We start from the raw sequence: 20,042 nt of genomic DNA, 5'->3' as shown, positions 1-20,042 counted from the left end.
AGTGATGTCAAGCTGGCCCCACCCATCCTGGCCCCCCAAGGTCAAACACAACCCTGATGCTTGGCAGTCCGTTTTCGCTGGCAGAGTGCTCGGGCCGCCACAGGCACGCCTGACACAAGTGATGTTGAGCTGGCCACGCCCACCCTAGCCACACCCACCCCGGCTCCCCAAAGTCAAACACAACCCTGACGCGGCCCTCAATGAAATCGAGTTTGACACCCCTGACCTAGGCCAAAATCTTGATCATGTAAGTTACAAACTGCCTAACAAAGACAATAAAATAATTTCAGCAGCCCATGTTACCACTATACCCTTGTTCGTGTTGAATGATTACTCCTGAGCCATTGCAATAATGGTTTGGAATTATAATCTCACGATATTGTAATTTAGTGTAAACAAAGAAGATATTTATTTTTCTCAAATATTTTCTTCCTCCTACTAACTCCCCTCCCCCAACCCCCCGCCCCCACCCAAATGCAGACCATTCAAAACATTTGAAGCCAAAAAAAAAAAAATTGGGTACAAGAGAACTTTGGAAGGAGTTAGTGAACTCCACAGGAGCATTTATCGAGTTTGCAAATAACCCCATACAATCATGTAGTTAATAACAAAACACTTGCAAAAAAAAAAAAGGTCAGTCTGGAGACTCCCACACTAGCTCGTGGTAGGAAAAATATCTACAGCAGTACAATCCAAAACAATTATTGCCTATAAAGCTGGTTTATAAAAAATGCAAGGGAGTAGGCATTGGACATAGCCCCAAGAGCGTGATTTGTTAGGCTTGTGTGGATAACATATTCCAGGGCTTTAATGTCTACCAGGAGGAGGACAGCCAAAGTACCCCATTTATTTCTAAATGTCATAAGCATTCTTGAGCCATCCAGTAAAACAATGGAGGTCCTGTAGCCCAAGAATCTTGGACTTCGTTTTGCATTAATGAAAAAGTTCCATGTCATTGTTTCAAGGACTCCAAACATTCCAGGAGCACATGAGATCTTGCCATATCAAAAGTGTGGGAAGTCTTTTGTAGTCTTGGACAAATTGATTTCTTGCCCTTGCAAGAAAAGCTGCCCAGGAGATGGGTGAATGCTAGGGCCATTCCTTTTGAGAGGAATGCAACTTTTTCAGCAGGGGTATTTTCAGTGGTGGGATTCAAGTAATTTAACAACCGGTTCTCTGCCCTAATGATTTCTTCCAACAACCAGTTTGCCAAACTGTTCAGAAAGTTAACAGCCGGTTCTCCCGAAGTGGTGCAAACTGGCTGAATCCCACCACCGGGTATTTTTTTTAATTGTTCACTGGACATGAAAGCATTGGAGGAATAACCTAAATTTCAAAGAATCAGTTATCAGGGTTTGGTTTCATTTTTAATTTAAAAAGAAAAAAAGCCTTTTAAAAAATCTTAGCGTACTTTGCCCGTTCTCAGCTCATTCTGAGCTTTAGCTTTTCTGATGCTATTTCTGTAATTTCAAGATACCTTTGCAACATCTCCTATGGGTGCCCATGTTTGTTCTCAGATCTTCAGGGCAGAAGCATGGCAAGAATGAATTCTTATCCTAAAGGTGCTTTTTTTCAACAGACTTCTTGGTTTTTTAATTTGAAGACGTTTCACTTCTCATCCAAGAAAAGCTGCTTCAGCTCTGACTGGATGATGGAGAATGGAAGGAATTTATATTCCTTGCAGGCAGCTGGTCATTTGCATTCTTTTTTAGAGAGTCGTTGAGGCCACTTGGAGGTTTATCTGTGTCCTTAGGGTCACCTGAGTGGTGCAAATGGATGTGGAGCCTTCTTGGAACTGCTGAAAGGATTGTGTTGTAGTCTAGAGATAGATGATGTCGTATCACCCCTCCCCCAGTTGAGAGAGGGTTGTTCAATTTTAACATCAGAATTTTCCAACATTGAATATCCGATCACCATCCCTACCAAATGCTGTCAATAGTTAGGGGCCTGATATCATCCTTTCTTCATCCCAACAAGCACCTAAAAATCTAATTTCTGATGAATTGGAGAGCCTCTTGACTAATTTGGGAATAAGTATAGTATAAAGAAGGGACGTGATGGCTCAGCGGCTAAGACGCTGAGCTTGTCAATCGAAAGGTCGGCAGTTCAGCGGTTCGAATCCCTAGTGCCGCGTAACGGGGGTGAGCTCCCGTTACTTGTCCCAGCCTCTGCCAACCTAGCAGTTCAAAAGCACGTAAAAAATGCAAGTAGAAAAATAGGGACCATCTTTGGTGGGAAGGTAACAGAGTTCTGTGGGCCTTTGGCATTTAGTCATGCCGGCCACATGACCATGGAGACATCTTTGGACAGCGCTGGCTCTTTGGCTTAGAAACGGAGATGAGCACCGCCCCCTAGAGTCGGGAACGAGTAGCACCTATGTGTGAGGGGAACCTTTACCTTTACCTATAGTATAAAGGGGGAAATTAATCTGATTTTTATTTATTTCCTTTCCACCCAGTAACCCAGTTTCTCCCTTCTCATGAGAAGAAAAACTTTCCATCTAGGTATGTTATTTGGATCTAAGTACTAACTGTGTCTCACCCTGTGAGCAAAACTGGGAAATTCATCAAAAGGGAAAGTATTTGAGTGTGTGCCTTCTACAGGGATACTGCCTAAATCAAAGCATGTTCATTTTTCATTACCAAGAAGCCTATTCTGTCAGATTTCCACATCACTCTGCAAATGATGTCTTTAAAATATAGATTAAAATGTAAGGTTTAATGCAAAACTCTACTAGCCATAAATATTTTAAACATGGAAGCCCTTTGCTCTGTGGGAAACCCTCCTGAATGTTCCTATTTTTATATGTGGTTATTGAGTCAAATGCTGCATTGCCAGATCTCCAGGGAGTTACTAAGGGGAAGGTTAGTAGTTCTGCTTTGTTCCTATGTCTAGAAAATATCCAAATCAGGGCACTTTGCTTTAAAACTGCAAACCTGATGAAATTTTCCTACATCTCTCCTTTTTTTCAAGAATGAATCTTGACAGTTCACTTTGCAAATGCTCCAATTCACTTCAAGTGTGGTTTGTTTAAACCAAATAATAGACTGTTCACTTAATAATTATCTTATATAATAATTATATGTGGTATCTTGCTCAATAGCAGTAACTGTGAGAGAGATCTTGGAGTCCTAGTGGGCAACCATTTAAATATGAGCCAGCTGTGTGCAGCAGCTGCCAAAAAAGCCAACACAGTTCTGGGCTGCATAAACGGGGATAGAATCAAGATCATGTGAAGTGTTAATACCACTTTATAAAGCCTTGGTAAGGCCACACTTGGAATACGGCATCCAGTTTTGGTCGCCACGATGTAAAAAAGATGCTGAGACTCTAGAAAGAGTGCAGAGAAGAGCAACAAAGATGATTAGGGGATGGAGGCTAAAACATACAAAGAACAGTTGCAAGAATTAGGTATGTCTAGTATAATGAAAAGAAGGACTAGATACGATAGCAGTGTTCCAACATCTCAGGGGCTGCCCCAAAGAAGAGGGAGTCAAGCCATTCTCCAAAGCACCTGAGGGCAGGACAAGAAGCAATGAGTGGAAACTAATCAAGGAGAGAAGCAACCTAGAACTAAGAAATTTCCTGACAGTTAGAACAATTAATCACTGGAACAACTGGCCACCAGAAGTTGTAAATGCTCCAACACTGGAAATTTTTAAGAAGATGTTGGATAACCATTTGTCTGAAGTGGTGTAGGGTTTCCTGCCTAAGCCGGGGGTTGGACTAGAAGACCTCCAAGGTCGCTTCCAACTCTGTTATTCTATTGTATCTTTCCCAATTTAACCGTTGCCTAAATTCTGAAGGCCCTAAGAGAATAAAACAATCCTCTATTCCAGTTGAAGAGCAACTTCCTGGTACTTTTACATAGGTGAGAAATAATGCAGCAGAACAAGTATCATAAAATAAAACAGTCCATTTACCAAAAAGACAGCGATTCCCTCCTTCTACAAACCCAAAGTGTGTGAATACAAAGGAAAGCGCGGTAAGTGTTACCAGGGGGCTTCTCAGCTAAAGTATGGAAACTTAACAAGCATCAGAACACATAAGAAGATGGGCTATGAAGTGAAGCAAATTCCCTACGAAGGTCCTTATTAAAAAAAATGTTCAAGTATTTCAGGTATTCCTGGTCTAAAGGGAGAAAATGTTCATTATGTTAGTTACAGCATTGATTTCCCTGTATTAGAGCACAGGTTAGCTTTAAAGAATATTCTCCAATATTTTTGCAGAGTAAAGGTCTTAAAAATAATAGGCTGGTTGGATGTACAGAAGGTGTGTTCCATTTTGATTGCTTAAAAGTGTACTCACTACAGTTCTCCCTAGGGGTGGGCTTCAGATCCTTTAGCAACGCTGCCCTGTTGCTGGGTGGGCATGGCCTAGTCAGCCGCCTGCACCACGGCGGGGGAGAGGGGCGTTTTTTGCCCTCCCCAGGCTCCGGAGGCTTTTCTTGAGCCTCCGGGAGGGCGAAAACAGCTTCCCCCGGGCTTCAGAGACCCTCCGGAGGCCAGAAATAAACCCGTTTCTGGACTTCCAAAACCTCCAGTAGGCCCATTTTTTGCCCTCTCAGACCCTTCACGTGGCCCCTGCACTTACCTGCACTTACCTGGAACGGGCTGCATGGAGACTCCTGGGAGGGGCAGGGCAGGAGGGGAGGGGCGTGGCCAGCCAGGGGTGTCATTTGGGAGTTCGCCGAACCCTGGCGATCCTTGGCTAGAGGATCACCTGAACCCCCAGAAACCCACCCCTGGTTCTCCCTCTGTGATGCATTGCACAAAAAGCTCTCCAACTCATTGGGCATAAATGACTGAGGCACTTGTGAGAGGCAGGCAACAGTGTTTTTCTATGAACTATCCTTTTCCTTGTTGATTGGAAATCATCAGCAAACAGAAGGAACTAGACCTGAATGGTTAACATTGCAATTTCAGCTGGTAATTGAGTTTGGAAAGACATCCTCTTCTCTCAATCCCCAGGAATCCCATTTGCAGCTGAAATACAACATTTGGCATGTACTTTATGCCTGTAGTGGAGCTTTTTGAAAGTTTGGATTGTTAATGCTTTTACAAATTAGACTGGGCTTGGAATCTAGGTTCAGTTGAGGTCCGTAATCAGAGTTTGAGCCAACATTGTGACCACAGAGAGCTAAGTGCTTCTTGACTAAGATTTGAAGGCCTGAAAAATGAGGAAGCCATCCAATTGATTCTCTTCATTAAAAGATAAATTGCTATCTACAATGAGTTCACATTATGAGAAACCTTTGTACTCTGGTAAAATACAATATATATCTTGACTTGGCCATCGCTTGGAATTGAGGTTACACTTTTCTTCTAGATGAATTTTTATTTTAGTTTCCCAGTGTAGATCATAGCCCCTAGAACATCTTGGAAGTTCCCCATGCAGCTCTTAGTAGTCTGATCTGACTGCTTAGCTTTTGTAAGATCATCTAAAGTCAAGTAACTGCTGTCACATTTGGCAAATCATACAACCTCAAACACAACATCTTAACCAGTGGCTATCTGTGGCCGAGTGGCAATATGAGGTTCTTTGATCCAATCATGTCTTAGAAACAACGGTGTTCTCCTAAATCTGGCCCTAACTTTAATCCTACGCTCAGTGGCTAAGACGCTGAGCTTGTCGATCGAAAGGTCGGCAGTTCAGCAGTTCGAATCCCTAGTGCCGCGTAATGGGGTGAGCTCCTGTTACTTGTCCCAGCTTCTGCCAACCTAGCAGTTCGAAAGCATGTAAAAAATGCAAGTAGAAAAATAGGGACCACCTTTGGTGGGAAGGTTACAACGTTCTGTGTGCCTTTGACGTTTAGTCATGCCGGCCACATGACCACGGAGACGTCTTCGGACAGCGCTGGCTCTTTGGCTTTGAAACGGAGATGAGCACCGCCCCCTAGAGTTGGAAAGACTAGCACATATGTGCGAGGGGAACCTATATATCACAATAATATACTACTTTTCAAAATTTATCTTATTTAAACACAGTTTACAAGTAACTTGGGGAGGGGGGGAGTTCAAAAATGGCAAGCGATGCTAACATAATATTGCCCAATGGTGACATAACTTTGCATAACCTAACATTGATTTTGAGCAGTAGGTAAATAAATAAAAGTATTTTCAGGTCACTTGTTGGCAGAAAGCCAATTACACAGTCTCAGTAATGAATGGTAAACACATTTGATATATCCATGCAACTAATGTACAAATGCATTTGTAGGGACAAGCTATTGCTCAGCTCTGCTCAACGGTTCCCAATGTTACTGTCTTTGGAACGGCTTCTTCTTTCAAGCATGAGGCCATTAAAGAGTCTGTGACCTACCTGTTTGACCGAAATATGGATTATGTCCAAGAAGTTAAAAAGTAAGTGAGCGAGCTTGCATTTTACTTGAGAGTGGAAAATTGTTAATGAGAACTTTAAGAAGCTAATGGAGATGACAAATTCATTTTGGAAAAAATATTTTTATTGTTTCTATTTTATTTATTGTCTCTTAGAGTAAAAAATGAAACAGTCTCACAATGTGTGTGGTTTTGGGGTTTTTTGTTTGGCAACTCCTAGATTGTATTTCTGGATAACAGCGATGTAACCAATTATCAATGGGAAATAAAATGTTATGAGGTCTCCGGTAGGTTTATCACATTTACAATATATTCGCTTTACTGAATCTTTCTTTTACATATACAGAGATAGTAGTCAGGGAATCCAGATGTGGAAAAAAAAACCTTCTCCCTTGATCTATTTTTGTGCTCCCTTAATCTATAATCTATTTTTATCTGACGAGCAAAGTCAATGGGGAATCTGGATTCTTTCACTTAACAACTGTGTTAATAACTTAACAAATGCTGTCATTCACTTAACAACTGTTGCAAGAAAGGTCATAAAATAGGGCAAATTCACTTAACAAATGTTGCACTTATCAACATAAATTTTTGGCCTCGATTGTCGTCTTCGCTTGAGGACTACCTGTATAAAAAGGCTGTGGTTGCATTGTACTGCTCATTTTGTCATTCTTCTCCTCATCCCCAAACATTGTCGTTATGTCTTAGCCCAGGGATGTCAAACTCTATTCAATTGAGGGCCGCATCAGGGTTATGTTTGATCTCATTGGGAGATCAAATGGGAGACAGATGGGCGTGGCCAGCTCAAGATTATTTGTGTAAACTCGACGTCACTCATTTTCAGCTGTGATGGCCTCCTGCACCCCTCTGCCAGTGAAAGCGGAGCTTGGAGGAGTGTGTGTGGCTCCCCCGGCCCCTGTTTTCAGTCACAGCGGCCTCCTGCAGCCCTCTGCCAGTGAAAACAGAGCTCGGAGGACTGCGCGTGGCTCCCCCGGGCCCTGTTTTCAGTCACAACAGCCTCCTGCAGCCCTCTGCCAGTGAAAATGGAGCTCGGAGGACTGCGCGTGGCTCCCCCGGGCCCTGTTTTCAATCACAACGGCCTCCTGCAGCCCTCTGCCAGTGAAAACAGAGCTCGGAGGACTGCATGTGGCTCCCCTGGGCCCTGTTTTCAGTCACAACAGCCTCCTGCAGCCCTCTGCCAGTGAAAACAGAGCTCGGAGGACTGCATGTGGCTCCCCTGGGCCCTGTTTTCAGTCACAACAGCCTCCTGCAGCCCTCTGCCAGTGAAAACGGAGCTCGGGGGATGGCGCGTGGCTCTCCCGGGCCCTGTTTTCAGTCACGACGGCCTCCTGCAGCCCTCTGCCAGTGAAAACGGAGCCTGGGGGGACCGCGTGTGAGCTTCGTTTTTGCTGGCAGAGGCCGTCATGACTGAAAACAGAGCCTGGGAGGGTCACACGTGGCTCTCCTTAGCTTTCTTTTTGCTGGCAGAGTCAACGCGGGCTGGTCCTGGGCGGTCCCACAGGCCAGATCTAAGCACCCCTAAGACATCCCTGTCTTAACCCCACTGTGCGTACTTAATCAGAATTATAGCTTGTTCGACAGAAACAGTGGAAAAATCATAACATCGTGCAATAGAATTTTCACAACCCAACAATATGGAGATTATCCTGCCTTTGTTCCTTATTATTCTGCCTCACAGCGTAAGTGGGTAGAAACTGAAATCTGGGAGCAGGTTACGAGTATCACTTACTTTCTAATTAGAGCATAATTTGTTCTCTTGAAGAGCAAATACAGTATTATGTACTCCGTAAGTTATAGATGCAGAAGAAAAGGTTTTGCCTCCCCCCTTCTGCTTTCATCTTTCTTTCCTTTTTTTAAAAAGAGAGGTTAGTCAGCAGGCTTTTATAAAAGAAAAATGATCAAAAGAAATGTTGTTAGCTAGCACTCCTCAACAACTGCACAGGGCACAGGCAAAAAAATATAGTAATAATGACGATGAAAGTCTTGGCTCATAACACACCAGCTATAAGAAGAAGGAAGTGTGGATAATTGATGTGGCGATAACAAGAGAAGAGTAGAAGATAAAGACTTGGAGAAGATCACAAAGTATCAAGAACTGGAAACTGAAGTCGGAGAACTATAAACTGAAGATTATAGCAAAAATTGGCTGCGATGATCCCAGTTATTAGCACACGGAATGGCATCCTTACAGAATCTACACATTGACATTCTGGTTTTCTTTATCAAACAGACCGTGCTTTGCAAGAAGCTCAGTCTTCAGTGAGCTGTTTTAGGATTTTCCTGCCTTTAGCAATCTCCCCCACTATCCTTCTGAAAGATGGATTTCCCTCTTCTCCAACCTTGCTGGTACTTCTGCTTTTTGTGGCTGTTACCATTTTGGATGTAGAGCGTGAAATTGGAAATAGAAGGATTTGTGAGATGTTGGATGCCATAGCAAAGGGATCACAATAAAGTGAGCTAATCTGCAAACTGCTCTCATCAGAGAGGCCCCGCTGTACAGATCACAGGGTCGCAAAATAATTCCTTCTCTTTAGAAGTATAATGAAGTATAATGTTTAGAATCCCATCTTCCCATATGAAGAACGGCTGCAGATTTTGGGTCTGGCTACTCTAAAAGAAAAGAAGATTTAGGGGTGACATGATAGCAGTATTCCAGTATTTGAGGGGCTGCCACAAAGAAGAGGGGGTCAAATTATTCTACAAAGCACCAGGGGGCAGGACAAGAAATAATGGTTGGAAACCGATCAAAGAGAGAAGCAACCTGGAATTAAGGAGAAACTTCCTAACAGTAAGGACAATTAACCAGTGGAATAGCTTGCCTTCAGAAATCACTGGAGGTTTTTAAAAGGAGACTGGACAGTCACTTGTCTGAGATTGTATAGGTTCTCCTCCTTGAGCAGCGGGCTGGACTAGAAGACCTCCAAGGTCCCTCCCAGCTCTATTCTATTCTATTCTATTTTTACTCAGGATGGAAAATAAGACAAATTGCTTCTGTCTGTTTTGCCTGTACCTTTTGATCCATAACTTTCTTCCTTAAAGGATACTTATCAAAATTTTGTTTCACTGATGTGGCTGAATCCTGCAATTCCACCATCCTTTTAAACATACAGATTGTGCTGTGAAACGTGTTGACTAGCAATTGGATTACTTTTTGGGGGAAGTGCAGAATTAAAATGAGCTTTATAAACAATTTTTCCATAGCTTAGTATGGCCGGATAACATCCTAATCCTAGCAAACTATTTACATGTAATATAATTCCATCACTTTCTCTTGTCATCAGATGCCCACTGCTTTTCCTGTTTCTAGAAAAGGGGGGAAAAAGATCCATAATCTAGGTCAGTAAGTTTAACCTATATCCCCCTAATGGCTATTAACCAATTTTAGACAACAATTGTCATGAGATAAAAGCTGGTCTTGGGAGTTAGGAGTTATTTGGTGCACCTTATGCCCTTCAGACTCTGTAGAATACAATTATCCGTAATGAGTGCACCAGTGATTTTCATAATTATTTAATTGAAGTGAGCCATTGAAACAATCTTAACAACTGCTGTAGAGGCTGGTGCATATATTCTATGTAGAGAATGGTTGAAGCCAGTTTTTCACAGATTTGGTTAATTTAAGGCAGAAACCTAGCAACCTGGTGCCATCCAGATTCTTTGGATTTCACCATCCATCAACCACATCCATTGGGGCTGATTGTAAGACATTTTAGCCCAGAGTTCTGGCAGACCGAAAGATGCAGATTTAAATTTACGACATGGAATTTGCTTTTTGAGAATATGCACTGAAGTTGGCTTCTCATTGCACATTTGCCTTTGATTTTTTTTGTACATAAGTGGCTCTAAAGAAGCTCACAATGAAATCTGAAATAATCATATGAATTTACTCTCATTCTGTCTGGCATTTTCTTCCACGGATCCTCCAAAACATCTGTTGGCTACAACCTATTTTTATGGGGTTCTTGGCTTAATTTTTAAGAATGTCTACAAAGATGTTCCAACTTCTTATAGAAACTGTTCCTTCTTTAGTTTAGGGCAGGGAAGAGAAAAAGCAGGGGGAAAAAAGAAAGAAAGTTCAGAATGAGTAAAAGAAGAGTATCAAAAGAAGAGAGTGAGTTTTGTTAGGATATGGTTTGAGCCTAACAAGTTGTCCAGGCAATATAAGTGTACTGTAACTTTAATCTGTAAATGTATTATGTGACTTTAATGCTGAGTCATGCTGTAATTAGGTAATCACTGGTTGTGAGAGTATTTAAGCAAGGTATCGTAATGTGTTCAGTTGCTGCTATGATATGCTGCCATTGTGTATGAAGATGATGTGATATGCTACCAGAGTATGATAAGCTACCATAGTGTGAGGAGTGCTATCCATTGTGCTATCATCGTTGGATGGATGCTACCATCGTGGTTTGTGAACCAGAGTGAGTTTGTTATTTTAACCAACTACTGTTTGTTTGGTAAAGAAGATATCTACTGGACTGATTTGAATGGCAAAGACTTGGAATTTGTTTAAAGACTATGAGACTATTTTTCTACTATAAAGTAAGCTTTTGATAAACCAGTTTGCATAACTTTTATTCATCGCTCTCAGCAACGTTTCCTTGTGCATTTACTCTGCTGGTTGGTAACACAACACCAATATCCTTAACAAGTTTTGTTTCTTTTTCACCTCTACATATAGAGAAGTATGTTCTCCATTTTTTAAATGCTGTAGATCAGGGGTCTCCAACCTTGGCAACTTTAAGACTGAGGAAGCTGGCTGAGGAACTCTGGGAGTTGAAGTCCACAAGTCTTAAAGTTGCCAAGGTTGGAGACCCCTGCTGTAGATGGTCTGTATTTTCATTTTAATTGATTGCAAGATTAAAAAAAATTGAACAGCTCTGACTTGTAGGTTCTTAACAATAGAATGCCTTATAAAAGTATAGGAAATAATTCTTCATTGTGAGGGCAAATAAAATATCCCTGTTCACAAGGGGACAGTATCCGCAATAGTAAAGACAACTTCACCTTTGAATTTAAGACAGCTCCTGGTGACTTTATAGATACCATAAATAAGCCTGTAGTTTTCTTGGTAAAGAACCAGGCTCTCTGTGTTTTCTTCTAACCCTTAAAAAAAACAACCTCCCAGTCTAGCTGCAACTCTTTGATTTGGAGATTTCCTATTCAGCACTAAGCAGACTTGACATTACATTGCCTTTCAATATTAGCAAGGTTGGCCAAATCATTCTACCTGCTGGGCTGCTATTTGTATCTCTGCAGAGAGCCATAGGTTACTCCAAACTGAATATTTTAATAGTTGACCTTTATGCATTACCTTTCTCATCTGCTACAAAGACTTTGTAGAGGGCATTGGGAATGACCTTGAAAGGCAGGAGTTAGAGCCACTATCAAGGCAACGGACAGATAAACAGGACTTGTCTCGATGTCCAGAAAGTAATTTGGGAAAATGTCTGAGAGAAGCTTTTGGAGGAGAAGGAGTGGCAGAGTCTAGGGGGCAGAGTTATATGAGAGATCAGCCTAGAATTCCTGCGTAGCCACAAGTAGATTAAATCCAATTTCCCTTGCATTCCATGACCATTAGTTGAGAAGATCCCTGTGCATAAGCTGTTTACCAACACATTACTTTAATTGGAGCTTCATGTGTAGATCTGGCCCTTTCCTAGTTGAGATAAAGATGGGAAGAGGCATATTCAGAGTCTCAAGATCCTGTTATTATAGCTGTTCCAATGTAAGAAGTTCTGATTTCCATGATAATGGTTTCTTAGCCTGTTGGGCTGACAGCCTTCTATACATTTAATTAAAGTAGTGTAGATCAGTTCTACTCACTTTTTAAAAACCGAATAAATTTGAGTGATGGCTGGACCAATACATGAAGAGAAAGGATCAATTCAAACCAGTGGTGAAATCCAATTTTTTTTACTACCGATTCTGTGGGTGTGGCTTGATGGGCGTGGTGTGGCTTGGTGGGCGTGGTTTGGTGGGCGTGGCAGGGGAAGGTTACTGCAAAATCTCAATTCCCATTCCACTCCAAGGGAAGGTTACTGAAAAATCTCCATTCTCACCTCATTCCAGGGGAAGGATACTGCAAAATCCCCATTCCCTCCCTAATCCTGGGGGGAGGATATTGCAAAATCTCCATTCCATTCTGCACTCTGGGGCCATCCAGAGGTGGTATTTGCTGGTTCTCCGAACTACTCAAAATTTTCACTACCGGTTCTCCGAACCGCTCAAAATTTCCGCTACCGGTTCTCCAGAACCTGTCAGAACCTGCTGGATTTTACCCCTGATTCAAACAGTGGCTAAAGTAGAATGTCTAGGGAGGGAAATGCTCAAATAACATCATGGGAATTCTAAAGAGATCTTGTAGATTCAGTATTTGTGGATTTGGGTCTTCACCTCCCCAGGACCAGCCTAGCACCTGATACACAGGTAGTCCACACATAACAACTGTCCTGTTTTCTGATTGTTTGAAGTTATGATGACATTGAGTAGCAAGTATCATCACGGTGTTTCTGTGCTTTGCAGAATCTCTGCAGATGGTGTAGACATTGTCCTGGATTGCCTTTGCGGTGAAAATACTGGTAAAGGCCTCAGTCTACTCAAACCACTTGGGACTTACATTTTATATGGTGAGTAAAATTCAAAAGCTAGATAAATCCTGAACTTCTCAAGAATCACCATTCTATTGTAGCTGTTCCAGTTAATTTCTAATGAGTAATTGCATGAAAAATTCAGTTACTATTTCAGATATCAACCAAGAAGCACCTTAATGGCGGGAGGAGAAATGAAAAGATGGCAGAAGTAGAAGAGAAGGGATATGAAAGATAGATAGGACCAATTAATCTGTGTTGGCCATCCAGGCTGGCTGGATTTTCATATGACCATACTTGAAGTCCTTCTTGACCACTTTGTGCTGAGGTTTTCTTTTGCTCTTGGAGAAGCATATATTATGGTTTAAACTGAGAAGAAATGTTAACTATTAAACGTGTTGATTGGTAGCATAGAACTTGTTGACCCTTGGATGATATTCTACCAAGGGCATCAAAAAATGGAGGAGACGATAAGGAAGATACTAGTCTGTGCGGAAATGGACAGACTAACACTAACAATAAAAGATAAAGGAGATACAGAATACTATGCTACGTGGAATAGATTTTATCAATGGTTAGAAACACGAGGTAGAAGTTGGAATGCGAAAGAATCCGGTTAGGTGGACATGGAAAGAGATACTATGTATATATTAGAATGTAGCTATTAGAATGATAGACATTCTAGAATATGATGGTCAAAAATAACTGTACAACACTAGCACTGTTTAAAATAGTATATATGTTATTTGTTTTTACCTTTCTTGCATGGCAAGTGGAATGCCAGGACAATTACACTGTATTCAATATATTTATATGTAAACAATAAAAATATATTTTTTTAAAAAAATGCAGCTTTAAACACAATTTTCCCTCTTTCTCTCCAAGGAGCTCCTCTTACTATCTGATAAGCAATCATATCTGCAGGGATATGATAGAAGGTTTTCCATACAGCAGGGTAATTGTTAGGCCCAGATCTCAAAGATTCCCCACATTTTTTTTTTTAAATTTGATTTATATGCCGCCCTTCTCCGAAGACTCAGGGCGGCTTACAATGTGCTCAGCAATAGCCTTCATCCTTTTGTATATTTTATACAAAGTCAGCTTATTGCCCCCACAATCTGGGTCCTCAATTTACCTACCTTAGAAAGGATGGAAGGCTGAGTCAACCTTGAGCCTTGGCGAGATTCGAACCCTGCAGTAATTGCAGGCAGCTGGTCTTAATAACCAGCTTAATAACAGGGTGCCTTAAACCCCTGTACTACCAAGGCTCTTTAATTTAATGAAGAATATGTCATTGGCAGCAAAGGAAAATCTCTCCTCTTGAACCTTATCATTTAAAAGTCCTTGGGGAAGAAGCTTGACATGGCAGAGACCCACTCATCTATAATTCTTTCCCTCTTCGGAATAATTTCAGTACAGAATTATTACTACCATTCATTACTCTGTCATTTCACAGATCCTGGAGACTGGTAGGCCAAGTGTGATTGCCCTTTAGATGTCAAAGTGCTCAAGAATACTTTAAATCCCCCTTTTTTGCATTAATGAAATTTGGGCCCCTTGTCCGAGCTTTCCCCAGCCCCCAGGACTGGTCCATATTCCTCCCCAACCTCCTCAGTGTCTGAGTCTGCTGCCACCTCTGCTGGCCACCGGCGAGGCACAACACTTATGAGGGACAGAGCAGATATCATAAGATTTATTAGATGCTATTATTTTCCTTCATTGTGTTGTACCTAGAATACTGCAGAAGGACATCCCAAGGATAGGGAGTCTAGAGAAACAGAATTTTCCAGGACTCCTATGTCCTTGAGATATCACCTTGCCAGTAACATGACTCAACAAAAAGAGGATGAAAATAATGCACAATGTTTGCCAGAAGACTTGCACCATTAATGCTGAAAGCTCCAGCATTGCCACTAGGTAAGGGGCACATGGGTTAGGTGTTCGTTCAATGGCAACTGAGAATAGCAGAAGGTTGTTTGGTGAGAGATAGTTGGAGTTTTCTCCTTCTGATGGCATCATTAAGAGCACAACACGAGAGTAGAATTAAACCCCAACAGTAGACAAGATGCCCTTTTTCAAGAAGACCTTTATGGAGAATGGAGATGTTGTTTTATGATTTTGACACGGGATATCAATATTCTCCCATTTTATCCTTATAAATAATCTACTTCTGTGCTCACATTTTCGTCTGCTGCTTCCCTCCCTCTTGACTGTTTTCTAGGCTCATCAAACATGGTTACTGGGGAAACCAAAAGTTTCTTTAGCTTTGCAAAATCAGTAAGTATAAGGCCCTTCCGGCTTTGTTAGAGCTTATTTGTATGTGCTGTGCTCCGAGTCTCTCTTCTTTTTCCCTGCCGTTTTCTCCCCTCTCTCCCTTTAACAGCATGACTCATCTTTTGCAGATTCAGATCCAAGCTAGGCATTATCCACAGCAGAGGTATGAATGTTTCATTAAGTTTGTTGGTTTCTTTGTACCTAGGAAGACATGGCAAGGAGGAGCTGCTTAAATACAATTTACATTTCTAGGAGTCTGGGGAGGGCAAAAACGGCCTTCACCACCCCCCTGGAGGCCCTCCGGAGGCTGGAAATGGCCTTTTTGGCGACTTCTGGTGGGCCCAGAAGGCCTGAAAATCAACTGGCCAGTGCACACATGTGCAGTGGAGCTGAGCTCGCGTGCCCACTGATATGGCACGTATGCCATTGGTTCGCCATCATGGGTCTAGGGTGATATATCAACCAAGCCATGGTGTCTTGTTCATTATATTTAAACTCTGGCTTATAGCAAAGTGGGAACCCATCCAGTTTTCTCCTAACCTAGATTTGAGAAGGGAGAGCTGCTCCTTTCATGTGAGAATAGGGAGAGTGAGCTTGTACATCTTGAGAGCAAAAGGCTGAGGCCCATATCTTAATGGTTCATCTGGATTTACCTTTGTTTCATGCCTTTTTTTTTTCTTTGAGATCCTCCAGACTCCATCATTGAAGTCTATACTCCAGCTCCTCTGGCCTCCTATCTTCTGTACATTGAGTGAATGAGTGAGTGAGTGAGTGAGTGATTATGAGGTACATCATGCATTTCCAGTGTAATATACACATGGAATACCTTGGTTCTAATCTTGTTGCAATTTGTGTGCCCTTAGTGGTGGCAAGTGGAGAAAGTAAACCCTATCAAACTTTACGAAGAGAACAAAGTCATGGCTGGATTTTCTCTGTTGAACCTGCTTTTCAAACAGGGCCGAAGTAGCCTTGTCACTAAAGTAATGGACAATCTCATAAAACTTTACAACGAGAAGAAGATCAAACCAGTGGTTGATTCACTGTGGGCGCTGGAAGAGGTAAGGACTTTTATCTTTTTCCTTCTCTGATACGTTAGTTCTGGTTTGTTTTTTCTTAAAACAATGTATTATTAAAATAGGCCACGGACATTCTATCTGCATACTTCAAATAACATAACGGGAGCACTGGGGTTTTTATAAGTTTGTATTTTTAAAAATGTAATTTTTTGCATAGAGATGAGAAAAGCAAGGATCCCATTTCCTGGTTTTATGTTCTAGTGTGTTAATTATTAGCATACTCAGTGTAGCTTATTTAAACATTGGCAGTGTTCCTATTAAAAAAACCCCAAACCTGAATGCTTTCCAGTCATGTGTACTTTGCTGTCGGTTGTATCTTACAATGGATTTTCTAGCTTATTGTCTCAAAAAGCTTGCAGGCACTTCCCATAGAGTGTTAGACAACAAGTACTAAATGTTTCAGCCAGCCATGCTGGTTAAAGGTGGGATGCTTGGTCTGGCATTGAGCTTTCCAACCTGAACAACTTCCATATGTGTCGACTTCAATTCCCAGGTCACTCAGCAGTGGCCATGATGGTTAGAGAATTCTTGGAGTTAGTTCACACATCTGTTCACATGTTCACACATGTCAGGGTTCCGATGGATGCCCTAATTAAATCATGAGCCTCAAGCCAAGTTTCAAAAGAAATCCAGTTATTTATTAGGAGCTTCATGTCAGCACGTTCCCAAGTGAAGCCAGCTCTGACCCTACGTAATTTACGCCCCAATCATGACCCAGTTTCCCCACTTCCCCCCAGGGTGTGTCATCAATCACATTTGCCAATGGAGCAATTTTGCAGGTTGTAGAGACCACTCCCCTCTGGCCGCTGTGGGTAACCCTGGGATATAGGCTTGAGAGAGATAAGTCTGGAATGTGTATCTGTCTTTGGCTGCCGTGCTGTTTTGTTGGTTTCCCATCCCCTCTTGCTTATGGCAACTCGAGAGCAGGCCAGGGATGCTTTGTGAGTTCACACTGAAATTTGCCCAGGTTAGGAAAGGTTGGTCTAGCACACCTGAAGAGCATCAGACAGACATGAGGGAAAACAGGTAGGAAGAAAGCTACAAAGGCAGTACTTCAGAGAGATAAGGACTCAGGCTGAATATGGGTCAAAAAGAAAAAGAAAAAAAGTGGACTGAAGAAAGAACTGAGCACTTAGCTAGAAAAAGGTTAGTATATTGAGGGGAGTTAAAGACTTGAGAAAGGACCTCTAAGCATGCCATGCTTGTTGTGTGCCATAATGAAAATATTGATTTATTTGTTTATTTACTTATTTATTTATTAATCAATCAATCAAATTTACATCCTTGACTATCCCACAGAAAGTGACCCTGGGCTGCATACAGTAAAATCAGGAAATGAGTAAGACCATCATTAGTTAAAACCATTACATAATTATTTTAAAAATGAGAAATTATAAAAGCAGACACAAGAAAAGGGAACAATAGACAGACAGATATTAATAATAAGGGAGCCACCCACAAATTCACCCATCCCTAGGGCTCCCAGGCCTGCTGCCCTAATATGAAAGATATATTAAACTAGGATTTATTGGAATAAGCCTTCAAGAAAATATGTATGAGTTTTAGTGCAGGTTTAAAAAAAAAAAAGAATAAGAAAAGTAGGCATAGCACAAAAGAAGTTTGAGAAATGAGAAATGGAATGAAACCTAAAGAACCATAGATGTTCTTAACGCTTATATTTGTAAATGGTGTCATGCTATTTTACAAAATAACGTTCTTCCATTTGTTTGGTAACACTTCATACCATTTGGCAGCTGTCTCTCCTATCACACTGACATTAGCTTTGAGAAGTACATAAATACAGTCTGGCTCATTCATCAAGCCTACTCACTGTCATCTGGTGGGAGAGTTTAAAAAACACATTAAACCTCATAATTACCCTTGTCCTTTCCTTTCCTCTCTAAGATAACACATTTATTTTTCAATTATCAGTCTGAGGTTTTTCTTGAGTTGCCGTATGCTGTTTTCGTTCCATCATTGGAATCTAAAAGTCTCAGAGGTTACATAGCAAAAGATAAAATAAAATAATAAAGTAAAATAAAATAAAATAAAACCATCAAGGCCCATCAGCTGTAGGATAGGATCTGTCCAACTCCATGTTTGGCAAAGTACAAACAAACAAACAAACAAACACAGATGCTCAGGAAGACAGAAATTTCCATTTCCTCCCTAACAACTAACATAGAATAATTTTGCCTGCTCTTATAAAGAAAAGAGTTCCTGTTGTATCTGATCTGTCCCAGGACGACCACACAAATGTACAAAGGGGTGGCTTTGTTCTCTTTACTAAATGAGGCTTGCCAATACATTACTTGCAATATGTTGTGGTCCGTCGGCAGCCTGCAGAGTTGGCAGCAGAGTCAAACAGTGAGGAGGCTGTGGAGGAACATGGGCCAGTCCTGGAGTCTGGGGAAGGCTTGGATGAGGGCTCTGCATCAGAGGCAGAGATGGGACCAGGGCCATCTGGGAGTTATATGCTGACTCTGGAGCCTCCAGAGTCTGACATCAATGAGGCAGAGGAACAGGGGGAGCATGCTCCCAGTGCACGCATGCGCCGAGCTGCCAGAAGGCAAGAATAGGTAAGACAAAAAGGGCGACTCAGGAGTAAGGCCTGGAGATGATTGGCCCCTCCCATAAGAAATAAAGGATGAGTAAAGGCAAGTTTTTTTTTTTTAATTTGATTTATATGCCACCCTTCTCCGGAGACTCAGGGCGGCTTACAACGTGCTAAGCAATAGCCTACATTCTTTTGTATATTTATACAAAGTCAGCTTATTGCCCCCACAACTGGGTCCTCAATTTACCTACCTTAGAAAGGATGGAAGGCTGAGTCAACCTTGAGCCTTGGCGAGATTCGAACCCTGCAGTAATTGCAGGCAGCTGGTCTTAATAACCAGCTTAATAACAGGGTGCCTTAAACCCCTGTACTACCAAGGCTCTTCATTTAAACCAACTCTTCTGGTTGGTTTAAATGAAGCTCCGTTTTTGACTCTGTGCTCCGTATGGCCTTGCAAAGCTAATTGCCAATTAGGTCTTTGGCAGCGTGTCAAGGGAGATAAAGGTAGGTGCTTATCACCCTTATCCCGAAGGACTGTGGCAGACTTCTGTCTGGACTCTTTACAAACTATTTGTGACTCATTACGGGCTATGAATGAATAGAATTCACAGCCGTTGAAATAAAATGAGGGTTTTTGGGACTAAGCGTGGTATTGTTACTGTCTCAGGAAGCTTTGGTCAGAACACAAGATAGAGATAAATTCCTTCCCAAAGTTCAGCAAGTTTGGCTTATCAAGGGTTCCAAATCACAGAGGCAAAGCAGGAGAGTCGTCAGGTGGCATCCGGAGGGTCAAACCTTGTAGCAAATTTGTCAGCCAGTTCAGGTTCAACGTCAGGGTGTGTTTGTGTCATCACAACTCAAGGCAAACAGAGTGGGAGTTAATGGGTAGTTGTTGCCAGTCAAAAACTTGTACTTGCTGTTCCATTTTAATGGAGGCAGACATTTAGTGAGGTAAGACTCCTGCATGAGTGATCTTTGCTCCACTCTCTTCACAGCCCAACAAACTCTTGCATTGGACCGGGGGTGGGGGGTGGGCAGTAATTTCATGCCCTCACCTTCAGATGGCAGCTGAAAGTGTCTGCTGTTTTGCCTTGCCTCCTTTGCTGGCTCACACACCAATCCAAATGGTAGCACTGGAGCTGTCTGCTTTCTCTGGGCATTTCTGAAGCTAGCACCATATTGTCAG

The 20,042-nt window shown here is 41.9% G+C and overlaps 1 protein-coding gene across 1 annotated transcript in view; it reads left to right on the top strand.

Moving 5' to 3' along the window:
- The window catches only part of VAT1L (vesicle amine transport 1 like), a 55,540-nt gene that overhangs the window by 18,840 nt on the left and 16,658 nt on the right, over nt 1-20,042 (top strand). The window contains exons 4-7 of the mRNA XM_070952948.1: nt 6,220-6,362; nt 12,885-12,988; nt 15,171-15,226; nt 16,087-16,281. Coding sequence (XP_070809049.1) covers nt 6,220-6,362; nt 12,885-12,988; nt 15,171-15,226; nt 16,087-16,281 — 498 coding nt within the window. The remainder of the gene's footprint in view (nt 1-6,219; nt 6,363-12,884; nt 12,989-15,170; nt 15,227-16,086; nt 16,282-20,042) is intronic.

The sequence above is a fragment of the Pituophis catenifer genome, unplaced genomic scaffold (genome assembly GCF_029215685.1).
Source record: "Pituophis catenifer annectens isolate HBS135680 unplaced genomic scaffold, rPitCat1.0.hap2 SCAF_13, whole genome shotgun sequence".
Lineage (NCBI taxonomy): Eukaryota > Metazoa > Chordata > Lepidosauria > Squamata > Colubridae > Pituophis > Pituophis catenifer.
This window is presented reverse-complemented; position numbering and strand designations above follow the sequence as displayed.